A 16,239-nucleotide genomic window follows, 5' to 3' on the forward strand; every position below is an offset into this window, starting at 1 on the left:
TTTTTTATTTATCAAAAACATGAGTCAGTAATCATTATTGGAATCTGAGTTGGTAAAAGTGATAGTCGAGTTGCATAGAATTTAGAAATTAAATATTTATAATGTTTTATGGTTGTAAACATTTATTTGTTTGTGTTATGAGACTATAAAATTATTGTTGTATAATTTTCAAACATGAATAATTATTATAGCTTTTAAATTGTATGTAATTCAATTTGATGGATTATTTGATTTTTGAAGGGTTTTTTTTTTGTGAAAATTTAAACGGGTCAACTCACATTTAACGTGTTTAGTAAATAGGTTGGGTTGGAAAAACAATAAACAAGACAACCCGATTTCAACCCATTTCTGAAAATAAAAAAAAAATAAAAAAAAAATAAATAAAAAAAAAGGTTGGGTTAGGTTGTGAATTCACAACTTGTTTACTTAAACAAATTGGATCAGATAGAGATTTTCAACCCATTTAATTGAACATATCAACTTATTTATGATCTAATACAACCCATTGTCATATTAAAATATGAAAAGAAAGTATATTGTTATTAGTTTTCTATGTTATGTTACTAAAAAAAATTATTATAATAACTTTTTTTTGTTATTATATTAACGAATTAGGTATGTAGTTAATAAAAGTTTGACAATTAAAGATAAATTAGGGTTGATACCCATGCGTTACATGGGTTATTGTAAAAGAATGGGGTAGTTATAAGTAAATGTTAGAGTTGTTTCAATATGGATATCCATAACGTTAGAGTGTATGCAAAAGGTTCAAGTACATTGAAATAGGAACTGTCATAAGAAGAAGGCGAGAGAGAGTTTGTGTTCTTATGCTTCATCTTCTATGGCTTGTAGCATATCTTCATAGATTTTGATTTGTTTTTTGGTGAGTAGGATTGACATACGGATGCACCTCATAGCGACTATATCCCCACTTCAAGAAGTTAATAAGCGGTGTAGTCTATGGATTCTATGAACAGAGGAAACGAAATGAAACCCAATGCTTTTTGATGTATCAGTAGTCGACTCAAGAGTCAAGTCTCCCTGTCAGAAAACTCTATAATCTCTACAATCAATAGGAAATAGTTGTTGCTTCAACCCCCACTCATTCGATGTCAACCTATGGTTCACTAAAGGATGGATCCACCTAACAGGAAAATGCATGTCATCATTAGATAATCAACATATTTAACAGATAATCGAGTAGTTCAAATAATTGTTATAGCATAATAAGGGATCTACTAAGATAAATTAGAAACATCATGAAAAGACAAATCATTGAAAAATCTGATCTTGAAGCATAACTTCTTGAAAAAACAGAATCTATAAAGGCATTAAACATTATTTTTGTTGTAATTCAATATCAAATGATAGAAAAAAAAGGAGGGGTTTTAACATAAAATTCACCAAAGTAATCATCAAAAACAAGTCAAAAAGATTGCACAAAATCCTAAAACTTTGGGTAAGGATTGGAAAAAGATCAATCTTTATTTCAACCTGGTTTATGAGAAACAACCAGGTTTCGAAACTGCTATTACTTAAATTTATTTTCTTAAATTTTCCTCACGTATTAGTTTACTTTTTTTCTGGACCCACATAAAGCCATTGCAACCGCCATAGTTATAGATTAAGAAAACATTAAGCTTTTAGCAAAGACCATGATTGTAACATTTATTATGACAAAGGTAAAAATCCAAAAAATACAGATTACTCAACTAACTACACATTTAATTACCACCTTAACACAAAGTCTCTTGAAACCATTTTAAAAATCATTTTGCCACAGATTAATGGAAAAGTGCTGGTAACATGAAGCAGAAATTAAAGATCAATAGACCAAGAAAGAGAAGGTTAAAATGTGAAATTACCTAAAGTAACCCCACTCGCATGATATGATTGATAAGCAACCAAACCATCCTTACCAACTTCATTTAACCATTTCCTTATTTGTATGAAGAAATGAGACCGAATACAGACACCTACCCAGAAAAAAATCAAAAAACTCAATAACTAGTTTAATTTTTATACCTATACATGGAACTTGGCCTCCAAAAGATTAATCATGTAATTAACAAACTTGATAGAGACTTAAATTAAGATGAATAAACACCTACTATTGAATAAAAAAAATTTCATCGAATTGTGAATTAAATAAGCAATGTAAATAAAGAGAAACTTCAGTTGTATTAAGATCACAATTCACAAATAACTATTTTTGCATAAACATTCCATGCTTTTACCCCTCGATCAGCGGTGCCTATGAGAAGTTGTGTCAAAATGGACAATTAAATGTGGGACCATTACTTCCTAGTTGCAAACATTCGCAGATAAATTCCATTTTCCAACCAATTATGAATATGGTATATGTGGAGCATAAATTAGTGTAATGCCAATCAGTTAGATTTGCACTCATTAAAATCACTTTGTCTGCCTCCTTCATCGCATCCACTGCCAAAATAAATTTAAAATCACATATTTCTTCATTAAATTGTGGATAAGAATAAAACTCATACCAACATGTTAAGTAATATGATCCTTAGGATAAAAAAATAGATTTTTACCTTGATCATTTCAAGTAGTGAAGACAATAGTTCCAGTTTCATCACTAACCAAACATTCAGTAAGATGTATGTTGTTGCATCCTTGAGTCCCATTTCAACCTCCTCTTGTCTTCCATGTCTGTATTTGTATTTTCTTCCGATACCAAAGAATGAAATATAGGTAAAATCATTTTTTATAGTTGAAATGAATACAAATATGTATAGATTTGTATAAAAAGTGAATGATTGTGTATAATAGAAGATTACCTTTATCCTATCTAATTCAAAATGATTACTTTTTAAATTTTCAATTCCTAATATAATTACATATTATATAAATATTATATTATACTTAGAAAACATTTATTAATATTATTGGTTCGATTTGGTTTATAGTGGTTCGGTTTTGAATAAAATAATAACTAAACCACATGTTTTATTAACAATTTGATTATATCGGTTAATTTGGTTTTGATTCGGGTTTTTGGTTAATATGCTCACCCATACTAATGTAGATTTTTCATAGGAACCCTCTTAGGGTTCCAATATATTTACTTTTTTTTAATGGCAAATAATTAATTTTCTCCTTTGTTAGGAATTAAACCCTTGATTTCCAATATATCTAGTGACATGGCATTTATAGTTTTATACCGAAAACTCATTAATCATAGATTTTCTTAATTTACATTATGCATTTTTAAAAACTAATGTTATTAATAAGGAATAAGTATATAAAATTATAAATCAATTTCATAGCTCAGTATCATAATGTGATTTTTATTAGTAAAGAATTATTTTTGTAAAATTTAACAGTTATAAAAAGAATAATTGTTGCACATTTTATCAGTGATAAAAAAAATCAAACATACCTATAATGGAAGCACAATATATATATATATATATATATATATATATATATATATATATATATATATATATATATATTTACTATATTATTAAGGATATTGCCCACTTCTTGAAAATTAAGAGGTACAAGTATTTGAACATAATGTATAATCATATTAAGCTTACAATCTACAATCGTATATGCTATTAACTCCGAGGATGTTGAAAACCTTAATTTCCTCTACACGCTACCAATTGCCGCCAAACAACATCTCTTCCGTCTCCCTCTTTGCTCTCTACAGTATCCAACAACCCTCTGTTACCACCAACTTCTTAACGCCGTGGGCCGTGTGTAATTTTTTTGTCTAGGCTTTTTACAAGACCTCCTCATTTGAATTCCCTACAATATTATCCCATGATAACTGGTAAATTGAAATTCCTGTTCATCCCTATCTCCCTTAATGGCTTATGCCATGCCATTATGTCGAACTATTCTCCACTTATTGATTTTTTGGGATCTTGAATGGCATCTTCTCCATCACCAAAACCAGAACATGTTTGGGCAAGAATAGGCCTTTTTTGATTCCATGGATGACTTTGTTTTGTTTCCATATGTGAAGAGGTCTGTTAGGGTTTTTTTTGTCGACGTGATTTATGATGTTATTTTTATATTTCAGATTCATATTCTCAATCATTAATCTGAACTTGAACCCGAAACATCTTCTATCCTCTCTATCAATATTTTGTTTCTTTGTTTACTGTAGCTATCGAATTCTATCCATGTGCCTAAAAGGTGTTTGTAAAAACACCTCAATGAAGTCAAGAATATATATAAGTTTTGTCATTATCACTTGTAACACCTAGAATGTTTTCTGAGATCTTGAGGTTTCTCACACAATAACTCTTTTTCTTCCTATGAATCCTTATTTTGAAAGAAATATGTTTTATGCACTCAAAGTATTTTGCATTTTTTGGTTTACCTTATTGATTAATTTGATGTTTCAGTTTTAGGGCATTTTGATTCGGTTGGAAGACATACATGGAGGAGATGAAGAGAAAGGTGGAGTTTGACATCACATTAATGAATTAGATTTACGTCCTAAGTTTATGTAATTCTCGAGCTTTGGTATTCATTGCAAGAAACATATTTGGGTTTTGTAATGGAGTATAAGTTTGGACGTGGAAGTTCACATCATGCATGTTGGAGATGGTTTGTTACATAAGCTCGGATAGGTAAAAGTTGGATTATGCTTCTTAATAAGCTTCTCGTATAATTTATTGGATTGATTCATATGGTTATGTGATGCTTGGCTTATGACAGTGGAAAAGTTCACTTTGTTACAACACAAGGCTTTCATATTTTGTTTTGTTTAATATATCATCCTACTCATTTTTTTTTCTATTTATGAAACTAAGTAATCTTTATAGGAAATTGGAGATTTTTTTATAGCCGCATGTCTCTAATATTATTTAATATTTACGGGAAGTTGGATGTGTGGGTGTGATGGGCGATTATCTCATTGCTTTGATAAAATTATGGTAAAGTATTTTTATTTTTTCTTAATACTCTCCTGTAGCATTATTTCATTTTATTAAACCATTGACCTTTTAAATTTTTTATTAAACAAAGATCAAATCTCATTAGTGAAGGTTCTGTTCTCATGAAAATATTTGAGCTTTTGCAGGCATGAATCCAAGGAACACATTATTGAAGGCACAAAGAATAGTAGTTTCATCACAGTTTCATATGATGAGGTATTACAGTTTGATCCCATAAACAAGGTCTGATCCTCCATTTTTAATGAAGTTTGTGCATTTTTTTTGTGACTTCACCTAATTTTGTGTCTAAAGCAAATTATTTAGTTGAGACTTAAACTCATAAATCATAACATTAAGCTTTTTTTACAACCTGACCATTCTGGATCAAAACTTGTATCATTCACATGATGTTGTAATTATTAGGAGTGAAAATAATGCTGTAATTATTGGGATGTTCAGCTGTAATAATAAGTCTAAAGGGTATAATGGTCCAATTTTTGTTGTTCTTAAAAGTTTCAAGGCTTTTTATGGTTTTATGATTTAAGGTTGGTTTTATTGGAATAAAAAAGAGGAAAAATGAGTAGAAATAAGGGGTTTATTAAAGGGGCTCAGCTATTCCAATACAAAAAATTTCAAGCAAGGGTATTTTGGCCTTTGTTTGTTGTTTGGATTTTTTTTAAAGGTAACAGGTTTGGTTTTATTTGCTGGAAACATAAAGATTATGTTTGTTTTGAGATGTTGGGGATTAGATTAAATGGAATAAATTAACTTGGAGCGAAGTTGATTTCAGTAAAGGGTATTTTTATCCTTTTCAGAAATTAAGCAGGAAGTTTTGTTTTTTTTTTCAAAATTGCATCTAAAATAAATTTACTTGCTTTGTTTGATTAAGTCATAATCATCAAAAAGGCTTCTTGTTGTTTCTCATGCGATGCACCGTAAAAAAAAATTATTATTATTGATGCATCAAAGATTTAATTACTATTTGGAATTTAAGAAAAGAAGATTGGACTTGGGATGTTTTGGGGTTTCATGCATATAGTGGGCATTTTTGGAGTAGATATGAACTTGTATTTTGGAACTATGGTATATATTGGATTTATTATCATATATTTCTCAAAATTGGTTTTAAAACAAAAATCAACGGATTTTATAATCTTTTCGGTTTAAATCCGAACCGTTTAGTTGTTCAATTTTATAACTATCCACAAAAAGATAAATAAAATAAAAGTCTCAAAAAATCGAATCAAAGAAATATATTTTTTCGGTTCAAGCTTGAATTTATTAGATGGTTGGTTTTATGTTTTTATCCCAAAATTATAATAATATGGTGTTGAATATTTTTATTCGGGTTAATCTCTTTAATATTGTGAATAAATTGTATGATTTAGTAGATGTAAATTAATTGGTATTAAATTGTTTTGGTTATTGTTAATTTTATTGTTTATTGCTACGGTTGTTTTTATAATTGTTTTTATAATCGTGTATAAAAAGTGGCTTTAAACTAAACTTGTAATTATCTACAAAAATTAAGAATAAGAAATTTAAATGAATTAGACCATTTTCAAGCGAACCCCATGTATAATGTAATATTTTATTTTTTAAATCATTTATCATAAAGCTTAAAATCTCTACAAATTTAAGTAACACAAATCAAGTAAGATTTTTCATTAGAGTATCTTACAAACCGTAAACGATTTTTTAAAATAGTTTCTTAATAATTTCATATTTGCTACAATGACTCTTATTGATAATTGTTTTGATGCTGTAAATTATTTGCGCAAAATAACTAATCGCCTCTATAAACTAAATTTAAAAAAAAAAATAATCGCACCCGTCGCTTGGCGCGGGTAAACGGCTAATATATATATATATATATATATATATATATATATATATATATATATATATATATATAATGTGTTTGTGATTTTAGTGCCACCATGTTTTTTTATGTAATTGGAACTAATATTTGAGTTAAGAGACTTCATAATTTGTAGGCTAATATATGTACGGGTTTGTGCGGAGTACACGCATGTATAAAATTGAATTAGAAGCCGGTTCGACAACAAGTTGGGGGTCGGGCCAGCGCCCCTGGGTCCGGGGTTTGTAAAGAGGCAGCCCCCCTAGCGGGGTCTAAGGGGTAGAGCCCCCTCGGGGTTTGGGGCAACGCCCCAAAAACTCTCCGAATTTTACATATAAGAGTATAGTGGGAAATTCAAATTCTTGAGGGTGATTATGGTAAAGCTAACAAAATTCGTTAGTTTTGGAAACCTTAAATCCTCATTAAATTTCGGGTTTCCTGATTTGCTTCCAAAGCAACCAATGACGGCCAACCCCAAGAGAAACCCTAATCTCGTTTATTATAAATAAACGGTTTTCTCTTTGAAAAGGGATACACACAAAAACGATCATTTCCTCACTTTTCTTCAAATGAACATAGAATCCTTCTAGCAATTTGGCTTATGATTTTTGTGCCTAGATTCGTAAGTGTCCCCTTGGATTATCCCATATTGAATTTCTTGTAACCCATACATAGGGTAGAAATATTAGTTCGGAAAATATTCACACGATCCAAGGGGCATACAGATTTCCAACATAAACTTTATTCCCTCCCAACAAAATGTTTGTCTTTGATGATAAATTCCCATATGACAACGCTGAAGGAATAAACATCAATTGAAAATTGGAATGAATGAACATCAACAGAAAATTGGAAGGAAATGTGAAAAAAACAAACAATATTAGATAATTTTTTTTGCATATAATGGATAGTTATGTTTTTTAGTATTTCATATTATGTTTTTTTTAATTGTTATGACATACGATTTTTGATGATATATTTGTCTATAAATATGTATGTATATAGAGGAAAAGATGGGCAATGTGTTCTTTCAATTCTCATCATATGCAATTAACCTGGGATGGAGCATGCATGCATGTGGATGAATTTATTAATGGTATCATGCATGCATCTATTACAATTTACACATTCACATAAAAACGATGCAATATCATTAAACCAAAAAGGAGGTGATTCATACACAACAATTTTTTACCATACACAACAATTCATGTATTATATAGTTGTACAATACAACATTTTAAAGCACCAATTGTTGTGTATGGAGAAAAGTTGTTGTGTACGGATCAACTCCCAAACCAAAAACTTACATCGGTTGAAAACAAGTCTATTTATATTTAGAAGAACAATTAATAATAGATACCATCCATTAAATGAATATATATATATATATATATATATATATATATATATATATATATACACACACATAATATACCTTAGTTTGGTGTGTATAAATTAATTCCAATGCATACTTACTCTTTGATCACATTCACGAAATAAACCAATTAAGCACCCTTCACTTAACTAGCAGAAGAAATGTTAATAACGAATGCCCCCCACTTTGAAGATTAGTTTTTTCTTCTTCATATTACTGCTCACTATCACTAGTGGTTATTCAATCTCTTCCCTTTTCTTTCATGCTAATTGATTAATTACTTTGAGGTTTATTAGTTAATTATACTATTCCCAAAAATTATATTGTTTCTTGTGTTATTGCATGCAGTCTCAGCAGTTGAAATGGAGAAATCGGAGAAGGTTGTTGTGGTTGTACGGATGTGTTACGACAATCTGGATTGTGTGTCCTTCTCGTGTCCACATGCAACATTTGCATTTTGTCATGGAACTCATGGAGGTTACTGTCGATGCCCACATCATGAATAATCTAATTAATTAATAATAATAGTGTTGCATGCATGCTTCTCCAAAATCATGTTCAGATCATTTTAAGTATGTTAGTTTCTAAATGTATGAATCTTGATTTCCAATCTAAGTTTTATTGGAAATAAAAGACTAGAATGGATCTTGTTGACAGTTTTCTGATCTTGATATTGTTTGATTGTTGACGATCGATTTATGGGTTTTATGGGAAGTAAGAAAGACTGGAATGGATTTTCTGGTTTCTGATCTTCATCGTCATCTTGCTTGATTTTCGGATCTTGATCTTTATGTTGAAGATGCTTCTTAAAGATTTTCCGATTGAATTCATGATTTCTGATGTTAATTTCTAGAGAGTGCTGAGTAGAGGTAGTATTTGCTTACTGATTGTTGAATTGTTGCCTTTTGTTTTCCTTTACTTATGGAATCTAATCACAATGTCAATTACTTGATTTTATCACTAACTAGTTTATAACCCGTGAAAACCACGGTTATAAAATTAATTAAACTTTTATAGTAAAAACTCAAAATTATTCAATTATTTCAAATAAATTATTAATTAAGAGATTTTTTTTAGTTATATAAAATTGTAATCGTTGATTTAAATAAATAAATGAAATTATATCACCTTATAATATATATTATTTTTATTATATTAGTTATTTTAATGTTATTAATTGAATGTAATTAGAGTGTGAAATTTAAAATTTGAAATTTGAAATGAAGAATCAATTATTAATTTAATGTAATTAGAATGAGAAATTTAAAATTTAAAATTTAAAATAGAGAATTAATAGGTTAACATATAACATTATAGGTGACATATAATATTAATGAGAATTTCTAATATTATGACACTTGTTAATAAGAGAATAAACTTATTCATTTATTAGAATAGAAAGATATGTAAGCTTAGAATCCTTTATTAGAATAGGATTTGTTTAAATACTGGTTGGTAATTAATGCTAATATACTCGATGTTTTGATCATTAGCAAATTATCTATATACTAGTTATTAGATAGGGTAAATTACACCAATAGTCCCTCGTGCAGGTGCCAAAAAGCATGTTTAGTCCCTATTTTTAAAAATTAACTCAGACCGTCCTTTATATCGTAAAAAGGTACATATTTCGTCCCTCATTGCTTTAAATTTGCATGTTTTGTCCCTTGTGAGAATTGGAATGACTAAAATTTCCTTTATAATTTATTTTTCATTTATTTTTAATATTTATTATTAATTTATTAAACTTAATATCTATATATCTATCTTTTTGTTTTGTTGAAGAAGACTTAAGCACCACCACCACCACTTGACTGCACAAACACCACCGGAATGCACAACCGCCACTGAAATCTCCATAACCATCACCGGAATGCACAACCAAACACCACTTGTTCCCCGGAAAAATAACCACAAAACCACCACCTCCTTCACCATTGCCACCCTCCTGTACAACAACCAATAACCACCCCATTTGAACACTACTTGTCAGCACTCCATCATCATTACCGTCGGAGGATCTAGCCTTTTGCTGGAGTGCAGATTTGAAGGGTAAGGTAGAAGCGTAGGGAGTGCTGCAATATCAATACCCTCTCGCCGGAAAAACAGGAGGCGGCTAAGGTTTGGTGCAACGATTGACCACCCACATTTTCCGGTGCAACCGCCTCAAATACTACCTTCTTCATTCCCCTCCAATAGTGAAACCTTATTCTATCTTCTCAGTTCGATCGACAACCACAGATCGAGAATCAGAAACTAGATCTGCTACCCTATCATCGGGAATGAGGATGATGACGTAGATGAAGATGAAGGGTGTTGGCAGCTCGTTCTATCTTCTCAGTTCGTTCTTCTTTTTCTGTTCAATGAGGATGATGACGCAGATGAAGGGTGTTGGCAGGAGTGCATTTGAAGGGTGGTGTACAGACGATGAATGATGGCGACGATGGCTGCTCTGATGATTGCCTTGCTCCTATGGTGGCTGAGATAAAGTTCGTGAGATGCACATAAAGAAATGGATGAGATGTGTGGTCGTCCGTTGGGTTGCAGAAGAGAGAAGACAGTGGATGAATAGATTTCGTCGGTGGCTGCTTCATGGTTGTCGGCGGCTTCATGGTTGCAGTTTGTCGATAGTTAGAGGAAAAGGAGGAAACGAGTACGGGGAAAGAAAAAAAATGGGGGGGGGGGGGTTGAAGATACGGTTTTTTTTCTTTTTTTCTTTTTAATGTAAAAATAATAAAATAATAAAAGAAAATTAAAAAAGAAATCGTTAAGGGTAAAATAGTCTTTTTATGTCTGGAGGGACTAAGCGTGTAAGAAAAAACAAACCTAGGGACCGTCCGAGTTAATTTTTGAAAATAGGAACCAAACGTGCTTTTGGACACATGCACGAGGGACTAATGGTGTAATTTACCCTATTAGATATTATGTAGATTGGTAATTTTTACTTTTTAACTATATAATAATTTGAACTAAGACATAAAGTATTATATTATACACTAATACAAAACAACAATTAATGTCCTTTTCAAATGACAGAACCAAAAAATTAAAGAAACGATAGGTTGGAATGGTTGTTGTTTGGTACCACTCAATGAAGAAACTGGTAGATTTTTTTTTTTTTTTTTTTTTTTTTTTTTTTTGAACAGCTAAGAAACTGGTAGATATTGATACCACAGAGAGCTTTTTGTAAAGATGTTAAGACTTGTCAGCTATTACTCAATGAAGCAACTCGTAGTTTTTTCACGAATGCCTATGTCAAAAATCAATTCATAATTGACTTCCAAACTTTTCAATATGATAACGAGGGAAATTTCACAACACTTCCTTTCATAATTAACCTATGTGATATTGTTTCATTAAACCATGTAAGTCAACTGTTTCATTATTGCTTATAGTTATACCCTTTTTTAGCCTCATAGCCAGACTTGGATTGTGTTGCTTGTTAATGATGTTTATTACGTTGTTATGGTTTGATACCGTTGATAAACACCTTTGAGTGTTTGAATGAAACAAAATGAAAAATGCTTATCGACTTGAATAAACAATTGTTTTTTAATAAATTGTTTCCTTCTAACTTATTTGAAAGTGCTTACTACATGTGGAAACCAATTTAATATTTTACCCTTATATTAAACAATATGGATCACATTCTCTTCTTCCTTTTTTCTGCCATTTACATGCATACCAATTTACTTATTAACCACGTATAAACAATAACTGTCAAACACTAAAAAACAACTTATCAGTTTATTGCATTTTGGCAATGAGTAACCTAATCCAAATACTCTTTTTTTTCTTTCTTAAACAGACTTTTAACAACTTGGAAAGATAGGCAACAGAGGCTGTTAAATTTAATAACAAGACCATAACACATTAGGGGCCAAAATCTCTTTTATGAGAGGTACTAAGATTAACAAAAGGAAGGAATTCTAATGAAAAGATTGAGTGATTCCATTTGGTAAAAGCTTAAGTAGTTGAGAAGCCTAGTGCCTATTTTTCTCCCATCACTGTTTTTTCTCCTGCAAGAGTTAGTTAATTTCAGATAATGAGTAGTTGTTATTAATTGTTATTACAGACTAAAATCAAGTCCTACCTACCTCTGTTTCAGCTGATTTAGATTCTTCCCCTTTTGGGTGGTTTTCATCACCTGAACACAGAATCATTTATAACTTAGTAATAAAATATTACTACATATTTTGATATAACAATCGTTGTTTATAGATAAATATATTTATGATTAATTACTTTTAATGTAGATATAAATATATCTTTCTATAAATGATTAATAATAATATACTATTGTAAATATAGATTTTATTATAACTTTATAATGTATAACTGTTAATAGAAATATACTTATATTTATAAAATAATTTAATAAATAGATATAAACAATATATAATATAAATAATTACTTTCAACAATTGGAAGTGTGTTTGGTTGTGATGCTCTTAGGGCACATTTGTTATATGGACTATACATGCTTTCTAGGGCTATTTTCGATGATGAGGGCATTTACGTCTTTTACACAGACAGACTGAAAGGCGAGACCAAGTCTTTTACCCACATTTTGGGTGGGAAAGAAAATTGAAAATTTTGTGTTATTGACATCAGTCAAAGTCAAACAGTCAAATGTGAAATATGGGAGAAGAGAAGGGTATGAAGTACCTCCATCTTCAGGCAAATCAGAGGTCCAAAGAGTGAGGTTATCTCTCAAGAGCTGCATGATCAAGGTGCTGTCTTTGTAAGATTCTTCACTTAACGAGTCCAGCTCAGCAATTGCCTCATCAAAAGCTTGTTTAGCCAAGTGGCATGCCCTGAAAAGAAGTTTATTAACATCAACTTCATGTAAACTTAATTCTTAAATGATTAAATTACATAAGGATTTAATTTACCTTTCGGGAGAATTCATAATCTCATAATAAAACACTGAGAAATTGAGGGCAAGGCCTAGTCGAATTGGGTGGGTTGAAGGAAGATCTGAATTTGCAGCAGCAGAAGCAGCCTACACCCATATAATAATAGAGAAAATAAATCATAAACTAGTAAATATGAGTAAAAGTGCATCTATATATGGAGAGAAGAAAACGTGCCTCATAGCCCTTCAATGACATTTCAGAAGCATCCTTCCTCTCCTGATCTGTCTTGAACTCTGCAAGGTACCTGAAGTAGTCACCTTTCCTGTATCCACATGAATAAAATCAAATAAGAAACCAAAATCTACAAAATAGGCGATAAATTTAATTCCAGATATGTGATATGATAATATGAAAATATAAATGCATTAATGGCTTACATCTTGTAGTAGAAAACAGTAGCTTCTCCTGATCCAGATGAGGGTATGAGATGCTTATCAATGATTTCAAGAATGTCACTGCAAATTTTAGCAAGTTCATCTTCAACCTTTTTGCGATAGCCCTTGATCAGGTTCACATTGCTTTCATTCCCTTTTGATTCCTCTTTTTGTTCAATTGATGACATGATACGCCAAGATGCCCTTCTTGCACCAATCACATTCTTGTATCCAACTGAAAGCAGGTTGCGCTCTTCTACAGTAAGTTCAACATTAAGTTTTGCAACACTTTTCATACTTTCAACCATCTCTGCAACAACAAATCCAGTCATCATTAGAAGGTATAACCATGATACATGCATATAATTAGGCTTCATCTATTATGCCTTTCTTATACAAAAATTTCAGTACAACATGCTACAGTTATATGGATCAGAACATACATTCCACATTGATCTAAGGACAGAATTGATATATAATATTATAAATCATGCGTATAGTGAGACAGAAGAAAATGGAATTGGGATGAAATAATATGCGCGAATAAAAATACACTCATACATACAAGATCAACACTGGAAATTGATAGCAAATAATCTACCCCATTCTAATACCAAATTTCAATTAATATCTTTTGTATATATAGCATGCACAAAGTGATGATGATGTTCTTACAGTATGCACACAGATGCAGATTGTAGACTGAAAAACATTCGAAGATCCACTTCATGACACCAATGTACGTTACAAAAACCACATACGAAATCAACTGAAGAAACTATAACTCCTTTTTCACATCATTTTGCAATTGATAACCATCAATCGTACAGCATGCATACTAATCGATACGGCATTCCAATCAACAACGAATCCGTCTCACACAATAAATGCACGTTAAAAACACACACTCGCTCATCCAAAATCATTAGACGAATTATGCCGATACCAAACCGCAAACCAAAATGTCAGTTGATATCGATCCGTTGTACCTCATACATTTAACATTCGTAATCAAACCAACAACAGAAGATCCATCTCAGAATGCAAAATTCACATAAACAATACACACACTAGCGCATCTTAATCAATAGATGGAGTTAATACCTTCGTAACGCTCGGCTTGTTCGGCGAGCTTCGCCATGTAAACATGAGTTTCTCTCTCCTTTTCGTTGGACATTTTGTTGAGTGATTCTGCAAGTAAAATCGGTCGATTGAATCACAATTCACAAAATACAGTTGATGATCAAGAGAGGAGGTTATTAGGGAAGAAGGGGTATAATAGTGAATCTGGACCCTCGGGTTGGTTTGAAGAAATGGGGGAGAATAGCGCGCAAATCGTGTGGTCTTTTCATGAGATCGGGACCCATTCTGTCGGGGTGTTGTACTTTCTATTTATGTACATTTTGCCCCCCTTTTATAGAAAAATGTTTCGTATCTATATGTACATTATGTATTCTAAGCTCTTTAAAAAATGCAACGTGTTTTGGAGATTGTTTGTGATACACAAATTTTTACAACATTGTCATATTACAAGATAGTTCAAATATCAAACAATGTTCTCATATTTTTTTTGGAACGACTGGTTAGTGGTTAAAAGTTAGCATATCAAAATTAGTACAAATGGATAACATCCAAAATAACACTTGTCACCATCAATCTAAGACTCTACCAAGTGGGTTAGTCTCACATAAACAAACAATATTGTCATATTAAAACATAGTTTGAATCAATGGCGGAGCCACGTTGGGGCCAGAGGGAGCCCAGACCCACCCTCAGATTATTAATTTTTTTTACTAGCCCAAATAGTCAGGCCCTCTCTCGTCGCTTTCATTAGTCCGAACCCCAAATCTCATTAGATCAAATTAGCGGGAAATTAGATGGAGAAAAGTGTGATCGAGCAAGTAAGACAACCAAACATCGTCTTCTAAATTTCTAATTCTCTTAATTGAAGTTTGCGATCGAGCAAGCAAGCAAAACAGCATCTTATTGACTTATTGTATGTTAATATTTTATATTTTTAAAGAATTTAGGGTATACTTTTATTGTATATGTTGTATACGTCGACAACAAAGTAATTGGGATTCTGTTAATTTTTTTATTTAGAATTGGAGTAGATACGATTCCTATGATCCTATTATTTACTGTATAAATTATGTTATTTAGATTATGGGAAAAGATATAGCAACCGAGCCCCACCATTTGTTTATTTAATTCCTTTTGTTGCACACTTGTATACAGTACACTTGCCCATGCTCTGAAAAGAGAAAATAACAACTCACAGTGTGAATATACTTCTCTTGTAATTGTTATATCTTGCCTTTTTGATGTTTGAATATACATATTTGTTAATTGTTATATCTTTCTTTCTTTTCTCTCTGCAAACATATGATCAGACCAAGTAGAACCTATATTTTCTTTTTATTTTTCTATTTAGTTATTGTATTTATTATAAGAAACAAGTCTTATTTTTCTTTAATTACTTATTATTTAGACAAAATTGCAAAAATGGTCCCTGTGGTATGCATTTTTTTGGGTTTTAGTCCAAACCCCGACTTTTTTGGATTAGTGGTCTTTTTGAACTAGTTTCGTTGTGGATTTGGTCACTCTCCAAATTGAAAAGACTAAAATACCCTTAGCATATTTATTTTTCATTTTTCTTTCTTTTTTAACCATTTTATAATTAATAAATAAATACAAAATCTCTCTCTCTCTCTCTCTCTCTCTCTCTCTCTCTCTCTCTCTCTCTCTCTCTCTCTCTCTCTCTCTCTCTCTCTCTCGTCTTCTT

At 31.1% G+C, this 16,239-nt stretch overlaps 1 protein-coding gene across 1 annotated transcript; it reads right to left on the minus strand.

The window, feature by feature from the left end:
- Positions 1-11,856: 11,856 nt before the first annotated feature.
- Positions 11,857-15,011, minus strand: LOC145065894 (14-3-3-like protein GF14 iota). The gene is made up of 7 exons (XM_079012992.1): positions 14,559-15,011; positions 13,458-13,764; positions 13,255-13,342; positions 13,057-13,166; positions 12,830-12,978; positions 12,259-12,308; positions 11,857-12,180 (listed from the first exon to the last, which is right to left on the minus strand). Exons 1-7 carry the CDS (start codon positions 14,629-14,631, stop codon positions 12,166-12,168), a joined length of 792 nt encoding a protein of 263 aa, XP_078869118.1. The 5' UTR covers positions 14,632-15,011; the 3' UTR covers positions 11,857-12,165.
- Between the last annotated feature and the right edge of the window lie 1,228 nt (positions 15,012-16,239).

The sequence above is a fragment of the Lactuca serriola genome, chromosome 8 (assembly GCF_051521515.1).
Source record: "Lactuca serriola cultivar US96UC23 chromosome 8, Lser_US96UC23_V15, whole genome shotgun sequence".
Taxonomy (NCBI): Eukaryota; Viridiplantae; Streptophyta; class Magnoliopsida; order Asterales; family Asteraceae; genus Lactuca; species Lactuca serriola.

Excerpts from the sequence above, each read along its gene's own strand:
- LOC145065894 (XM_079012992.1), bottom strand. The coding sequence starts at position 14,631 with ATGTCCAACGAAAAGGAGAGAGAAACTCATGTTTACATGGCGAAGCTC. Across the intron at positions 13,765-14,558 it reads ACAAGCCGAGCGTTACGAAG|AGATGGTTGAAAGTATGAAA; the intron begins GTATTAACTCCA and ends TTGTTGTTGCAG. Across the intron at positions 12,979-13,056 it reads ATTATGAATTCTCCCGAAAG|GGCATGCCACTTGGCTAAAC; the intron begins GTAAATTAAATC and ends ACTTCTTTTCAG.